A 16,230-nucleotide genomic window follows, 5' to 3' on the forward strand; every position below is an offset into this window, starting at 1 on the left:
TTTAATATACCTGCAATTTTCTCTGAAACCATTCTTCCACCTTCCCCTGGCATCACCTAATGAAGCAGAATTCCCCACACCTGGAAATTGCATTGAGTTCCTAAATCTATAGCTTTCTATCACAGAGGTTTGTTAAAATATTTATTAAGGGGTTTGTTAAGAGGTTTATTCTGTCTTCATTAGACTGGGTTAGTAGAGGAAGGAACCTAAATGAGATTGGAAAGTTGGTAATCTCATTAATATATTAATATATTCTCTTTCTTCTCCCTTATCCAGGCAAAAAAAGAGCCCAAATCTCTTGATATGACCATTTACAGACTTCCATCATTTGTCTCAACAGTTTCCTCCAAATTTCAATTTTTTTATTTTGAAAGAATGAGAGAAATAAGACAGAGAAGTATCAATTAGTAAGAACAATGACATTGAAGAAATACAATAATTTACTCCACACACACAAAACACCCCCACCCCTTCTTCCATCCCTGGCACAATATCAAAACCATCAAAGCACATCTAACAAGAAGAAACACCAGTATGTAATGAAGAAAGCAAATTTTCATACTGCTGGATCCAAGTAACCCTTATCAAATGTCCTTCCCTCAGCTAAACTCCACCCACTGGAATAATAAAGAACTGTAGAGGTGACAACATTGGGGGTAACTTAGATCTCTGCTTACACTAGCAAAGTTCAGTGAAAATTCAACAGGAGTAGTGAATCTATTTGTCAGGGGAACACTGGGTACAACTCTTCAGTCAAATTTCACATGATTTAAGAGAACAATTTGAGATCCGCAGACTTCTAACAGTACAAATCACTGCTCCCTAAGCCACAGCAGTGGAGAAGCTGCCAAATCCTGATTAGCTGCTGAGGATAATGGAAGCGAGGCAGCTTTGGGCTTAAGAAAATTAACAAAAACACACGTTTACTGCTTCAGTTTCAAACTGTGAGCTTAGTAGGTTGGGCTTGGACAAAAGCAAGGTGAAACTTAAAATTTCATCATTTGAAGAACTAGATTATCTATTGACTGCATATATATTCCTTATTTTAATTAAATCAATATGAAGTATTAAAACTTAAACAACTGTTAAAAGTAGAGGCTAATTAATTTTACATATAACTCAGTGCCTTAAATTGAAGGACCTTTTTCTTAAAGTGGTAGGTTTAAGTTTTCAGTTTAATCTATCAAGGGATTCCTCCATCCCATTTATTTTATATCAAAAGTAGGTTCTCTTTATAGGAGGTTTATTTTATTCTGTCTTCCATTAGACTGGATTTGTAAAGGGAAGGATACCTATGCAGGATTAGTTCAAGATCAGAGCCTTCTCCTCCACGTGTGCATGCAGATACATAGTAAATATATTTTCCCACACATACAGTCTCACAGTCACATGCTTGCTAGAGTCCATCTCATAAAAACACTTCAGTAGTTAGCCGTATACATGTACATGCAGCAAGATGTGAGAGTTGCCCCAGAGTGATTAAAGATGGTGCACATATGTCTGTCTATGTGGGAGGTCATTTTAGGGTATAGGTGTACACAAACCAACAGGGCCATTAACTTGTAGATTATATTTTCCCTTCCCTCCAAGATAAATAAAGCAAATGAAAAACACACACTGACATCTTCCTGGGTGTCATGGAGGCAACTGCCTGGAAGGTCCACTTTTTGCACTTTCACTTTCCTAAGACAACTTCACTTTGGCCTGAGGGGCCTTCTCATATAAGGAGGGCTGCTCCTCTGCTTTCCCCGCATTTCCTACGTTTCCTTGGGGTGAGAACTTCTTCTCAGAAGACCGGTCTTCAGGCTTTCGGGCAATCAGCAGACGGCAGGTGAGTAGGATTCCGAACACCAGGGCATGGGCATAGCGTTTGAGAGGATCACCGACTAGCTGATGGAAGAAGAGCACAACCAACACCAGCAAAAGCAGGAAGAAGTTGGCCACATCTTTGGGACGTCCAGGCACAAGGGTCATGACAATGCCACAGGCCACCTCAAGCGCACCAATGCTTTTACGGAGGAGGATGGAATTGATCCCCATTTTCTTCAGCAGAGGAAGTGCTCTGACATAGGTCTTGTAAGCACGTTTCTAAAGTGGAATACCATAAGGAAATCACCGCATTAACTATGAAGTTAATACAAGCAAGGTCCTCCTTCCCCACCATTCCCTTTCCACACCAGCCAAGGGTATCCCGTTTTTCTTACTGTTGCCCAAAACAAAAGCCTTGTAATTAAGAAGAAAAGCAAGCAATCTGCTGAGATCCCTGTAATTTAAATGATTTAAACTGTAGTAACAGCATGGAAGGTAAGAGATTTTGGCTTTATAGTTTAATTTTTTTCCTAATTATAAATAATAAACAACATTAAGAATTTAAAAGAAATTTCATCAGGCCCATAAAAACTTGTACAGATTAGCCACATCCACAAGTGCCCACCTTGTCCAAACCCAGATGTATATGAATATTAACAAAAACGAAACAAGGCAAGGCACCGTATGGGAAAGCCTCTCTAATTTGGACTTCCCTAATTTGAAATCCATGATAATCAGAAACTTCAGCTGAGTTGGAGTTTATATGTGACCTTGGTTAAAAAAAAAAAAGTGTATGTGTGCTAAAGCAAATAGAAAATTGAAATATATGTAAATGTCAGCCCCTTGTGTATCTTTAAAATATAAGACAGATATTATTCTCATGGTCATTGAGATAAATCCCCAGGCCTTTACAAGACACTCCTTTGATTAACTTGGTTCAACTTCATTAATTTTAATTCAACAAATATTTATTGAACACCTACTATGGATTATTCGATGGAGATATACAGATGAATAAGACAGGGTCAAGAAGCTCTTGGTCTAGTAGGGGGAAAGAGATACATAAAGAGCATTATAAAGCAGCACGGTTAGTGGGAATATAACAGAGGTCTGCACAATGTCTAATAGTGGCCCAAAAGGAGACATCATAGGAGAGAGGAGGTAGTCACTGGATATAATCATATTTTTCACTATTCATAGTGGCCTGATCCTCAGAGTAAATTGATGAGATTTTATTGTGTCTTATTGGGTTGGCCCACTGCTTTGTTTTCATTAAGTATCCATTAGTTCATTCAATATTTACTGTCTCCTTATGCTAGGCACTGGACTAGGTGTCTGGATAGAGATATCAATTATTCAAAGGCCCTGCCTTCCTGAAGCTTGAGTTTATAAGACAAAGAATAGTTATGCAAATACATAAGTGCAATAACGTATTACGGGTGAGATCGGTTGATGTGGCTCAGTGGTTGAGCATCAACCCATAAACCCAAAGGTCATTGGTTTGATTCCCACTCAGGGAACATGCCTAGGTTGCAGGCTCGATCCCCAGTAGGGGAAATGCAGGAGGCACACGATCTCATCAATGTTTCTATCTCTCTGCCTTCCTCTCCCTCTCTCTAAAAATCAATGAAAATATTTTTAAAGTATTATGGGTGCTGAATAAAATTATGTAAGTGGGTACAGTGGAGGTACATCTAAAGAATGGTCAAATCTTCCTAAATGAGAAAAGCTAGAGTAGGAACTTAAAAGAACAATTGTTTGCAAGATCAATAAAGAAAGTATATTGCAGGCAGGGGAAGCTGGATGAGCAAAGGCCCTGAAAAACAGACTGGTATATTGTGCATACTTCCCCAGTTCAGCATAGGTTGGGGGAGGGAGGGGAGACATGAAATTGGAGAGTTAGATATGAATCAGATACATATGTTGTGTTATGGAGCTAGACTATATCCTGTAATCCAAGGGGAGCAATATAATTTGCTTGTAAGGAAACCATGTAGGAAGCAAGGAAACCACATAAAGATCTGGACTAGAGTAATGACAGTAAGGATTGCGGGAAGGGAACAGAGTCAAGGATATTTTGGATGCAAGATCGTTCAGTAAGAATTTGATGTCTTACTGGATGTGGACACTGAGGGAAAGAGAACACAATTCTCTGGTCTCTGGCTTGGGTGCCTGAGGTCAAGAAGGAGTAAAGAATTCAATTTGGGTTTTTCTGAGATGAAGTATCTCTAAGACATCTAAGTGGAGATGTTTGGTAGGCAGTCAGTAAGAGAGGTCTGCAGTAAAAATACAGAATGGATAATCATCAGTATGTCCAGGTAGAATGTGTACAGTGGAAAAAGTTGTGTGACACACATTTAAGAAATGGGGAGAAGAAAAGTGTCCACAAAGTAAACAGAAGAAAGTATGGTCAGAAAAGTATGAGGAAAACTAGCAGAGACAGGGTCATGGGGGTCAAGAGGAGTTTTAAGAAGAGACTAGTCAAATGAACATTCAGAAGTAGAATTGTTGGATGATGTGGCAGTTCTATTTTAATTTTTTTATTAGCCTCCATATTGTTTTCCATAGTGGCTGAACCAATTTACAATCCCACCAACAGTGAATAAGGGTCCCCTATTCTCCACCCTTACCAGCAAAATAAAAACACTAATTTGAAAGGGTATATGCACCCCTAAGTTCATTTATAATAGCCAAGCTATGAAAGCAACCTACGTGTCCATCAATAAAGGGACAAGATGTCACATTCTCTCTCTCTCTCTCTCTCTCTCTCTCTCTCTCTCTCTCTCTCTCTCTCTCTCTCTCTCTCTCATTACTCAGCAATATGAAAGAATGAAATCTTATCATTTGAGATAGTGTGCTTTTTTGCTAGAGGCTATTATGCTAAGTGAAATAAGTAAGTAAGATAGAGAAAGACAAATACCATATGATTTCACTTTTATGTGGAACAGAAACAGACTCATGGATTTGAAGAACAAACTGAAGGTTGCCAGGGTGGAGGATGTGGAAGGATGGATGAAAAAGGTGAAGGGGAATAAGAGATACAAACTTACAGTTAAAAAATAAATAAGTCTTGGGAATAAAGAACAGGGAATATAGGCAATAATATTGTTAATAACTTTGTACAGTGACAGATGGTTTCTACACTTATTGTGCTGATAAAAGGTATAAAATGTAGAATCACTATGTTGTACACCTAAAATTAATATAATTTTGTATGCCAATAATACTTTTAATAATTTAAAAATTAAAATAGAAAAAGGAAGATGTTAGTCAAAAGCACCAGATGCAAGACAAGTATTGTAAGAATTGGGCAGAAAGCCAATTTGACCTCTCAGAAGCATCTGGCACTTAGAATAGTGTTCACACTCTCTAGGTTTTGAACAAATGTTAAGTCATTTCTCTCACTTCTGGACGAGTGAATGCAACATTATTTCATGAGTTAATTACCATGAGTAGTACAAGATAACCCCCTATGAGGACTGTTAAAAGACAGATGTTATAATTTAAAAAACATGGATTTGGATTCAAACAGGCTTTGGTTCAAATCCCATCCCTGCCTCTTTCTAGTTGAGTGTCCATAGGCAAATTATTTGAGCTCTCTGAGTCTCATCTTCCTTAATAGGGCTGTGACTAAGGTTAAGTAAGTGAGGCTATTTGCCTTGAATACAAAATTTAAGAGAGTAGCAAAAATACTAATTGATTAAGGTAAATAATATCCATAACAAACAAAATGTCAAAATTTTAAATAAAGGTGGGATCCAACTCTACATTTGCACAACCCTGACTCACTCACCTCTTCCTAATCCCATTCCTGTAGATCCCATCTTTATTTACAATTTCACTTTATTGGAGTCCCTACCGTGCTCCTGAGCATATAAGAAAATACAAAATGTCAGTCAGTCTTCCTTCCTCTTTCCATTTTAGTTTAAATTGGGGATTTTCAGAGAGAAATTATGAGAGGGGTTTTCCAGTAGGCAGAGTAAAACCCTGGGCTGAATTGAGCCAGATCCACAAGGAACAGAGCAGAGCTGAGAGTTAGGTTACCTGGTGGTGAGGAAAAACCTTCCAATTGTCCCTTTATTAATTTAGATACCTGCCCACTCTCTCCCCCTCTATTCTGGTGACTGCAATAGGGGGACATTAGAAAAAGAAATCTAGACCCAATAGGTTTGCTTAACACTTTTAAGTAAAGACAATTTCTATTAGTTACACAAAGCTCCCCAAGAGGCAATTCCTACATCCTGAGGGTAAGCTTCTGGAATGATGAACACAGTAGCAAAGAAGAGTTTCTTACCATCATTTTAGAATCAAAACCTCCCCAATGCTGGCTGAGTGGCTTCTGCAAAGTGCTCCTTTTTTGGTTAGGGCTAACCACCCATTATTATTTAATAATAGATTCTGATCTATACTATAGTGGAATCTATCCTAGGGCCAAATTCTGGGCCTTTAAATCATGTCCCTGTGACTTCAGTGATCTTTTTTATCTCTATTTGGTATAACTCCATATTACTTTTTCAGTGATTTATCTAACCTCTTAAACTGCAACTATGAATATTTTTATGCAGCTGTTGCCTCTATTTCCTCCTTACTCAAGAACAAACTGTATTTGGATAAGTTATGTCATCAAATCATTAGTTCAAATCTTTGAATAGGTACAGACAGCATCTATTCTCCAAGACTCAAGACAGGGAATACTTAATTTGTTAGAAATAGAACTAAGCTTAGATAGGGTCTTGATATCATAGGAAGCCTTTTATTCTTTTTTCTGTATAATAGGATGGTGACATCAAAAGATTGCCAGTCCCATCAATGTTTAGTCCAGGCCACCTTAATTCTAATCTACACTAATAAAAGAGAAAATGCAAATTGACCATACCTTCACTATATCCACCAGCCAATCAAGAGTGAGTATGCAAATTAACACAACAAAGATAGAGGATTAATTTGCATACACAGGCGCTGAGCAGCCAGGGGCGTTCCACACTGCCTCAGCCACTCCGGGCCTCTGGGCAGCATGGGAAGGCAGAAAGGCAGCTCTGGCCTGAGTGAAGCAATGCCGGCAGCGAGGGGAAGGAAGGCCCATTCTTGCACGAACCTTTGTGCATCAGGCCTCTAGTATTAATAAAGAGGGTTGTTGTAAGAATAAAGAGGGTTGACTCACTGACTCTCCCAAAAGACACTTGCAATTCACCTTGTTAGGTACATTTCCTTTCCATTACAATGACCCAGACACTTTAATCACAAGTTTCCGATTAGGGAAAGGAGTCAGGAAAGAGAATATTTCAACTCCCTTAATCAAAGGCAATCATCCAGCAATATTCTTGGGCCAGGATTCTTAAGATAAGTTAAATTACAATTTCCCTTTTGTCCCTAGACTTCTTGGAGAAAATTGCTAAGTACTTTTTTAGAATGTCATTTCATTTATTTAGATCTTTAATTTCTTTCCTCTTTTTCTTTCTTTTTTGCTCTTTTTTTTCTCTTTTTTAGTACCTCAGTTTCCCATTTTGTAAATTAAATGAACATTTTGGAGATTTAGTCAAAGAATCATAGCATCAACCAAGGGCCATAGGTACACAATAATGAACTATACCATTAGAAATCCATAAATTTGCAAACCACAGTAATTATTTTAATAATAATAGTGTTGAATCAAGCAGATCCATTCTTGTCATATGGAGTGAGATGATTCAGATATGAATCAAAAGCATATGGAGTCTTCCTTTAGTCATATCTTTTTTGTCATTTATTCACAATATTTCAGGGTCCATGATCTCATATTAATGACATTAAATATGAACAGCTAAAAAATGTCTAATAATATTCATCTTTAATTACAATTAACAACAGATCCAAGCCAGATACTAGGATAAAATAGTAATATGGAGCAAGTGTTTTGGTCCACTTTAGTTCACCAATGCCAATTAAGTAAAAGAAAAAATAATTTGGCCGATATACTGCATTATCACGTTTATATAATGGTCAAAAGCAGGTAAAACTAATTTATATTGTTAGAAGTCAGTATATCAATTGCCCTTGGAGAGGTAATAATGATAAGGGGTATTGGGGGGCGGTTTCTGAGGTGCTGGTTATATTCTGTCTCTTGATGTGGGTGCTGGTTATACAGGAGTAAAAAATTCCTTGCACTTAATGTGCACATTTTATTATGTATGTTATACTTCAATAAAATATACAGGGAAGAAACTATATGAAAGCAGAAGAGGATACTGACAAAAATACTTGTCAAAGCCCATACTATATACAACACAAAGAGTGAACCTAATGTAGACTGTAGACATTAGTTAATCATTATGTTTACAGGCAGTCCTCAGGTTATGTTGGACTCGATGTATGTTTATGTTGCCATCTCCCATTTATAGTATTTATTAAAAAAAATTCTGTTATTTTGACATATGTACATATGTGCTTTATGATTTTTGTTATTTATTTACCACAAGTAAAGGTCAGGTCTTGTTATCTTTCTTTTAAATTTTTTTACTGTTTCACTTCATTGCTGCTGTGTGAATGTGAATACGAAGGTGCTTATGTAGGTAGGTTCCTACTTACAGCGAAAATTGTGTTACGTCGCACCATAGGAACAGATCTCCGATGTAACCCGAGGACCTACTGTAGATATTGGCTCATCAATGGTAACAAATGTAGTACACTAATACAAGATGCTAATAATAGGGAAAATAGGGGGGGTATATGGGAACTCTGTACTTTCTGCTCAATTTTTCTGTAACCTACAACTGCCCTCCCCAAAATAAAGTTCATTAATTAAAAAAAAAAAAAAAAAAAAAAAACCTCAGTCTGGTTGCTATCTTACACCATAATGCCTATATAAATGCTGTAAAATTTACTGACTCAAGTATGATTTACCTAAATCCTTGTAGGATAAAATGCCACATGTGGATCACAGATCATTTCTTAAATGCAATAAAAAGCCATCATATGTTTAATTGCCAAATATCCACATGAAGGATAAACATTTTAAGCACTACATAATATATATACATATATATATATATATATTAAGCACTACTATATATATAACCACTTCATAGGATGCTCACCTAGAGAGGAAGCTGGGAACCCTAGTCCTACTAACAAAGGTGGATCCCTCCCTGATTGCATTTTAGGGCAAAAGAGTCTGATTTCTACTCTCAATCAAAAGTCACCCTGACGCCAAAACAGGTTTGGCTCAATGGATAGAGCATCAGCCTGCGGACTGAAAGGTCCCGGGTTCGATTCCAGTCAAGGGCATGTACCTTGGTTGCGGGCACATCCCCAGTGGGGGGTGTGCAGGAGGCAGCTGATCGATGATTCTCCCTCATCGATGTTTCTAACTCTCTATTCCTCTCTCTTCCTCTCTGTAAAAAAAAATAAAAAAATAAAAAATAAATTTAAAAAAATTCAATAAAATATATATTAAAAAAAAAAGTCACCCTGAAACAAGCACAATTGTTGGCCACTGAGAGGTTACAAGCTCCCTGGCATAAGCTCCAATATAGTTTAGCTTGGGATGGCTAGCTGTGGAACTAAGCAAAGTCATTTTGCAGCTCAGGGTCACCTTCCTCTCTGAGGGAATAAACATACTGTGCCACTTCAGAGAGCAGTCACATCAGTTAATTACTGTCTTATTGCTTTGTTAGAAAGCAATTAATGGTAGTGTTTGGAAGCATAAAAGATTACCTATGGACATTAAATAAACTGCCCAAATATATCTGGAGTGTTTCCCCAGGGTAACACAAACAGGAGGGCACTTACCTATAGATAAGTAAATAACTCAAATCAACAAACCTTCCCTATGAGTGGATGCAAAGAAGCAGAGACTTGCCCTGTCTTTCTGAAGGCCAAAATCCATTGGCTTTCCTGTGACAGGAATTTTGGAACCTCTGCTATAAGGAGCTGAATGTACAGCAAGTCAACCATTCATATTTTCCTCATCCCTGCACAGCCAGCTACTTAGCAGCATTTGTGAGTGCTCTCTTCAATTTCAAGTGAATTAATAAAGGCATTTAGTCAAAGGAGTGGTTGGTCATGTTAAATTCACATGGGATTTAGAATACTCTAAAATGGCAATTTCCTAAATCTGGAGAAGATATAGGACAACACACACAACATGGGCTATTCCAGAAAGGCACCCGGAAATTCTGCATGGGATCCATTGTGCATTACCCATCAGCAAGTGTGGAGTTTTCAATATTAGCTAATTGCTTAACGCCTATTCACCAGGGCAAATGAAAATAACATCTTGTTCTTCTAAATGTCTGATTTTAATCCCTCAATTTGGAAATCCCTCAATTGAGGAATTCACTGCATAAAATAGAATCAATTATCAATATCACCTCACTCAGAACATTTTTGGAACACCTATCATATACAAAAACTATACCAATGCTTCTATATGTAATCTCAGTTAATATTTATAATAACCTTCTGAGGTAGATATATTATCCTCATTTTATAGATCAGGAAATTGAGACACTAACTCAGGATTCAAAGTATATGACTCAAAGACTATACTCTTTCCACTAATTTCTCCTGGCTTCCCTGGTAGAGACAGAAAAGAATTTCATAGTCATTTGTCTGTTTGGTTTTTAGCAGTGATTCTTCAGAGAGGTGGTAACACCTAAGCATTGCACTATTGGTGTTAGAACAATAAAAAGAAGTTGGCAGCCGAAACCGGTTTGGCTCAGTGGTAGAGCGTGGGTCTGCAGACTGAAAGGTCCCAGGTTTGATTCAGGTCAGGGGCATGTACGTTGGTTGCGGTCACATCCCCGGTAAGGGGTGTGCAAGAGGCAGCTGGTCGATGTTTCTCTCTAATCGACATTTCTAGCTCTCTATCTCTCTCCCTTCCTCTCTGTAAAAATCAATAAAATATATTAAAAAAAAAAAAGTTGGCAGAAAAGAAAAAAAATTGAGTTTGAAAAATAGGTTTCAAAGTAAAATGAAACCCCAAGGTATGAATTGGAACAGTTGAATTCATACAGAAAAAGGAGAGAGAATGTGCCAAATTATTTCAAGAATCTGTTGTAGCCGAAACCGGTTTGGCTCAGTGGATAGAGCTTCGGCCTGCAGACTGAAAGGTCCCGTGTTTGATTTCGGTCAAGGGCATGTAACTTGGTTATGGGCACATCCCCAGTAGGGGTTGTGCAAGAGGCAGCTGATCGATGATTCTTTTTTTTTTTTTTTTTTTTTTTTAAAGCTTACATTTTTTTAAAAAAATATATTTTATTGATTTTGTACAGAGAGGAAGGGAGAAAGATAGAGAGCCAGAAACATCGATGAGAGAGAGTCATCGATCAGCTGCCTCTTGCACACCCCCTACTGGGGATATGCCCGCAACCAAGGTAAATGCCCTTGACGGGAATCGAACCTGGGACCCTTCAGTCCCCAAGCCGACGCTCTATCCATTGAGCCAAACCGGTCCCGACCGATGATTCTTTCTCATCAATGTTTCTAACTCTCTATCCCTCTCTCTTCCTCTCTGTAAAAAAAATCAATAAAATATATGTTTTTTAAAAAGAAGAATTTGTTGTAAATTCTGACATCCAAAATAGCAGTTATAACCATTTAGTGACTCCTCTATTGAAAGTACTGAATCATGGAATCTGCTCCAACAATAACTTACCCTATGATCTTGGATTAGTTATCCATCAATAAAATAAGAATAAATAATAATAATGAAAATAATAAATAATAAAACACTTCACAGAGTTGTCTTAAAGAACAAATAATATTAAAACAACAACAGCAACAATATTTTGAGGTTTTATCAATAAAGGCCACCAGTGTCAATAAAAGACTAATTCCATTGATGCAGAGGAATCATTTCTAAATTGGAAACAGAAAATCCCAGATAATTATCTCAGCTGATCTAGTGTTGGGGTCCTGAGAGGCTGTAACCCCCTTCTAAGAATCAGGAAATAGCTCTTAAACTATATAATTGAGAATCAAGAAGAGAAATCTGAAGGATGGTGACCAGCCAAGACAGTGCTACAGTGATTCATTCATTCATCCATCCATTTAAGAAATGTAAATTAAGCACCTTCTTTGTACTATAACTGAATTTTCCCCATTTCCTATGGGTTCGAGAATAAAGCTGTGTCAGTCCAGGCACTATTCAGTAGGCCCTACCTCAGATAGCCATTTCCAGCTTGAGGCCCAGTGGTCTATACAGGAGGGGACTCTGGAAAAGGACAATCTAAAAATCCCCCTCAAGCTTAATACTACTGTGAAGTCTATCTCCCTGCTAGATATAGTTCTTCCATTCGCTCCAGATACTCCTGAGCACAGAAGCACAGAATTGTGTGTAAACACGTACACACACACACACACACACACACACACACACACACTGGTTCTCTACGCTGTTTTAGATTATATCTATTTGAATATGTTCCTTTGTAAGATAAGAAATCTTCACATTTGTTTCTTCTGCCTTTCATTAGATGGCAATAGACAGCCCACTCCCTAGGAAGAAACCTACTGTAAACCCATTTGTGGCTGCTTCTCCTCATGAGCTCCTGCTAAGCTGGTAGAAAGCTTCCCGGTGACTCCATTTTAGTTGGATTGCCTGCAGAACCTAGCGCTGTATGTAGAGTGCAACTTAGGGGATGGGGGCTGGAAAGCAGCTGAGCAGGGTCTGGGGGACAGAGAATATACTGAAGAAGGGTACTGTGTCCCCAAGGAAAAGGGAAAGCTTAAAATACCTAAGGTGCCACAAAAAACATATAAATATATGCAAAGTAAAGAAAACAGAGCATATTCATTTATTTGTAATCTAACACTACACTACTACTGCCAAGACAAAAATGTAGTGGCATTCCCCCTCCACCCAGTCCCTCTGCCTTTGGTGGCTTCTGATACCTCATCTCTCCTCTGCAGGCTGCCTTGGATATTCTTTTTGACCTGATTTTAATTCAATCTGGTCAAACATGTTGGAGGAGGGGAAGGAAGAGGGAGAAACTTATTAGAATTTGCCACTGGAGCTAGACCTAGGCCCTTGAGTACCAGCTACCCTCCCCATCACAGGGTGATCCTGTGGTGAGGGAGACATGGAAAGCACCAGTTCTATCCCTGAGACAGAAGCCAGAGCTACCTGCAAACATTAGTTGAACATATACAATTTATTTGCCAGTCTCGAGTTGAGGGGCCCTGGAAGGTTCCACAATGGGCTCCAGGATTGTTATGTATTCCTACCAAGCTGTGGGGCTATTCCTCCTTTCCACAGCCCTAAAGAGGAGTCCCTCTTATCTCTCTTCTCTCTCTTCTTATTCCTTCTTTAAGCTCCTTTCCTTCTTGACCTTGAGAACCCAGAAACGGGCTCCCTCTTATTACTGGCAGTCTGGCAACAAGAGAAAGTGAAAACCAGATTCTTTTCAGCTGAGGCTGGGAAACAAAGAGTCAAAGTGACAGGGGTGAGTCCAGAAACTGAAAGTGCTGGAAACATCCCCTGCCATCTCCTCGTTTTCTAAGGCAGAAGAGCAAGTCCTCTTCATGCCAACTGGGGAGCCCAGCCCCCAGGTTGCAGAGGCGATGCTTTGGCCAGTCACCTTCTGTTATTCCAACTCTGCAGAGGGGAAAACCTTCAGAGGGCCTGGCTCTGGGCATCCATGGGAGGCAAGGTGGGGATTAAGGACTATTGCAGAATAGAAAAGGCAGACTACAGATTGTGCAGATTAGCCCACAAACATAACAAAATAAAACAAAACATCCAGCTCTCCCCTGAGAGAAGGTGAAGAAGCAAGCTCTTGGTGACCTTTATTTGGACCAAGATGCTTTGTCTCAAGGATACAGACACACGCCCAGACTGTTAGGGGAATACTATCAGTTCTCTGCAAGAGATGAAGAATACCTTTCCCCGCCCCTAAAATTTTGTCTTAGTAGCCCATTCTCCCCCTGCCCTTTCCCTTCTTCCCTTTTGTTCTTCCCGAAGATAAACTCTCCAGCTGGCTAAACTCTTAGCTTCAAGGGAAGGAATCAGACTTGCAGACTGGCTGTCCGACTTTGGGTGTGCTGGAAGAAGAGAAGGGTTCTGCCGGTGACAGGTGTTAGGCAGGTCTCAGCCTTCTGGATTGCTTGGGGTTGAGGGGTGCTCACTGGGTAACCCCTCCCCCAACAGGCATTCAGTGGCTGAAGAGCAGTTGCTCTCGGCATAGCCCACAAATGAAATTGCTGCTGTCCAGCTGCTACTTCCGAGCTGCAAAGTTGTTGGGAAGAGGGGAGGGTCCGGGTGGGTGGGGGTTAAGGGGATGAGACTGTGGACTAGGAAGAAAAGAAAGGGAGAGGAATTCACTATCCCTTGGGGGTGCGTTCCTCATCACCCATTTGCTTCACTTACCATCTCATTGTAGGCATCCTTGCTGAGCCTGGGGGTCAACTTGATAGTCCCCATAAAAACAAAGAAGAGTCCCAGGGCCACTGAGAGGGCCACGACAGTTACGGTTCTGGGGGATGCCATGAAGTCACCAAGACAGGTCCCAACTAATCCTCTGCTTTGCGCACCGCACCGCGTGTGTCTAAAGCGCTGGCAGTTAACAGAGAAAACAAGAGGGACGCTGCAGAGGCTGCAGGCAGCTAGAATGACAAAGGGAGAGGAGGGAGCTAGAGAGAAAAACTGAGATCCAGATTCTACCTCTCTCACTACAACAATTGCTGGGTCCTAATGCCCTACGTCAGCTCCTCACTGGCCTAAAGCACACTCTCAAAGTTAAAAGAAGCCCTAAACTGAGATGGAAATTTCAAGTCTTACATGCGGAAAAAGTATGTTAGGCTTCAAGCTCAGTTCCTGAGCTGCCTCTAGAATGAGGATTAAGAATGACCTCATTCCTACCACTTCCCACCAGGTGCATGTTTCATCTCTGTAGTCCTCTGTTATTCTTTATTCCAACCTCTCTCATTTTCTCCCGTTTCCTTTCAATCAAATCATCGGTCCTCAGAGTTGCTGTTTTCTGTAGTTGGTAACACTCAAGGATAAAACTGAAAAGTTGTCAGATTTGATTGCTGCCAAAGACTCTCTTTATCTTCCTCTAAAACCTTTCATGGCTCCCATTGCCCATTGGTTTAACTCCAGAGTTTTAAGCTTTTCATTCAAGACCCTTGGCTTATCTTCCAATAGCTCCCACTGCCAAGTGCCACCCCTCTTCTCCTCTCTACTCATGGTCCATACAACCTGAGCTTTCCAACCTCCATTACATTCCCTTTCACTACTTTCCCACTCTTCACTAACGTTCAATCTTTTCTTCAATGTTACCTCATCCATAAAGACTTCCCTGATCTATTCTCAGCAGGATTTTATTTCTTTCTCCTGTGATTTCTAAAATAACATATATATATATATATATATATATAGATAGATAGATAGATAGATATAGATAGATATAGATATAGATATAGATATAGATATAGATATAGATATAGATATAGATATAGATATAGATATAGATATAGATATAGATATAGATATAGATATAGATATACAATAGATATAGATATAGATATATAGGCTGTTTGCTGTTTATTTATTGAAAATGCTAGATACTACCCTTTAATTGTATTAACTAAGTTATCTTTACAGCAATATCATGAGTTAGGTATGAGCTCCCATTTTATGTATGAAATGTTGAAGGATAAGGAAGTTAAGTAAGCAACTTGCCCAAGAGTATATGCTAGTAAATGAAGAGCCAGAATTCCATCCTAGGCAGTCATTTCCAGAGCCTGAGTTCTTAACCATTACTCTACTACCTCTTTGTATAATAATTTACATAATCAGTATGGCACTTACTTGATATTGCTTAACACTGTAATTACACACACACACACACACACACACACATACACACCTATTTGATAGGCAGTTTTCATTAAGAGAGAGAGAACAGTCTGGAGTCAGTCTCAGAAGGTCCAGGGATTAAATCCCAAGTCTGCCACTAACTTTGTGGCAGATAAGTTGCATAACTTATTTAGCCTCCATTTCAAAAAATATATTTTTATTGATTTCATAGAGGAAGAAGAGGGAGAGAGAGAGAGAAACATCAGTGATGAGAGACAATCATTGGTTGGCTGCTTCCTGCACACCCCACACTGGGGATTGAGCCTGAAACTCAGTCATGTGCCCTGACCGGGAATTGAACTGTGATCTCCTGATTCATAGGTCAACACTCAACCACTGAGTGTTGGGCAATTTCCACATTTATAAAATACTAGAGGCCCGGTATATGGATTTGGGCACTGGTGGGATCCCTCGACTTGGCCTGCACTCTCTCACAATCTGAGATCCCTCAGGGGATGTCAGAGAGCTAGTTTCAGCGAGATCCCCACAGGCCAGGCCAACAGACCCCATCAGTGCACAAATCTGTGCACCAGGCCTCTAGTATGCATATAGGATCTTTGGTTAATCTCTTCCTCCCTATCCCC

The 16,230-nt window shown here is 39.4% G+C and overlaps 1 protein-coding gene across 1 annotated transcript; it reads right to left on the reverse strand.

Annotated features, from left to right (window-relative positions):
• Nucleotides 1-340: 340 nt before the first annotated feature.
• TMEM35A (transmembrane protein 35A) lies at nucleotides 341-14,434 on the reverse strand. Its single transcript, XM_036440006.1, has 2 exons — nucleotides 14,156-14,434; nucleotides 341-2,088 (listed from the first exon to the last, which is right to left on the reverse strand). Exons 1-2 carry the CDS (start codon nucleotides 14,273-14,275, stop codon nucleotides 1,684-1,686), a joined length of 525 nt encoding a protein of 174 aa, XP_036295899.1. The 5' UTR covers nucleotides 14,276-14,434; the 3' UTR covers nucleotides 341-1,683.
• Between the last annotated feature and the right edge of the window lie 1,796 nt (nucleotides 14,435-16,230).

Source organism: Pipistrellus kuhlii, unplaced genomic scaffold (genome assembly GCF_014108245.1).
Source record: "Pipistrellus kuhlii isolate mPipKuh1 unplaced genomic scaffold, mPipKuh1.p scaffold_m20_p_16, whole genome shotgun sequence".
NCBI lineage: Eukaryota > Metazoa > Chordata > Mammalia > Chiroptera > Vespertilionidae > Pipistrellus > Pipistrellus kuhlii.

Coding starts and splice junctions, on each gene's coding strand:
- TMEM35A (XM_036440006.1), bottom strand. CDS start 14,275: ATGGCATCCCCCAGAACCGTAACTGTCGTGGCCCTCTCAGTGGCCCTG. Junction 2,089..14,155: donor AGGATGCCTACAATGAGATG/GTAAGTGAAGCA, acceptor ATTCCACTTTAG/AAACGTGCTTACAAGACCTA.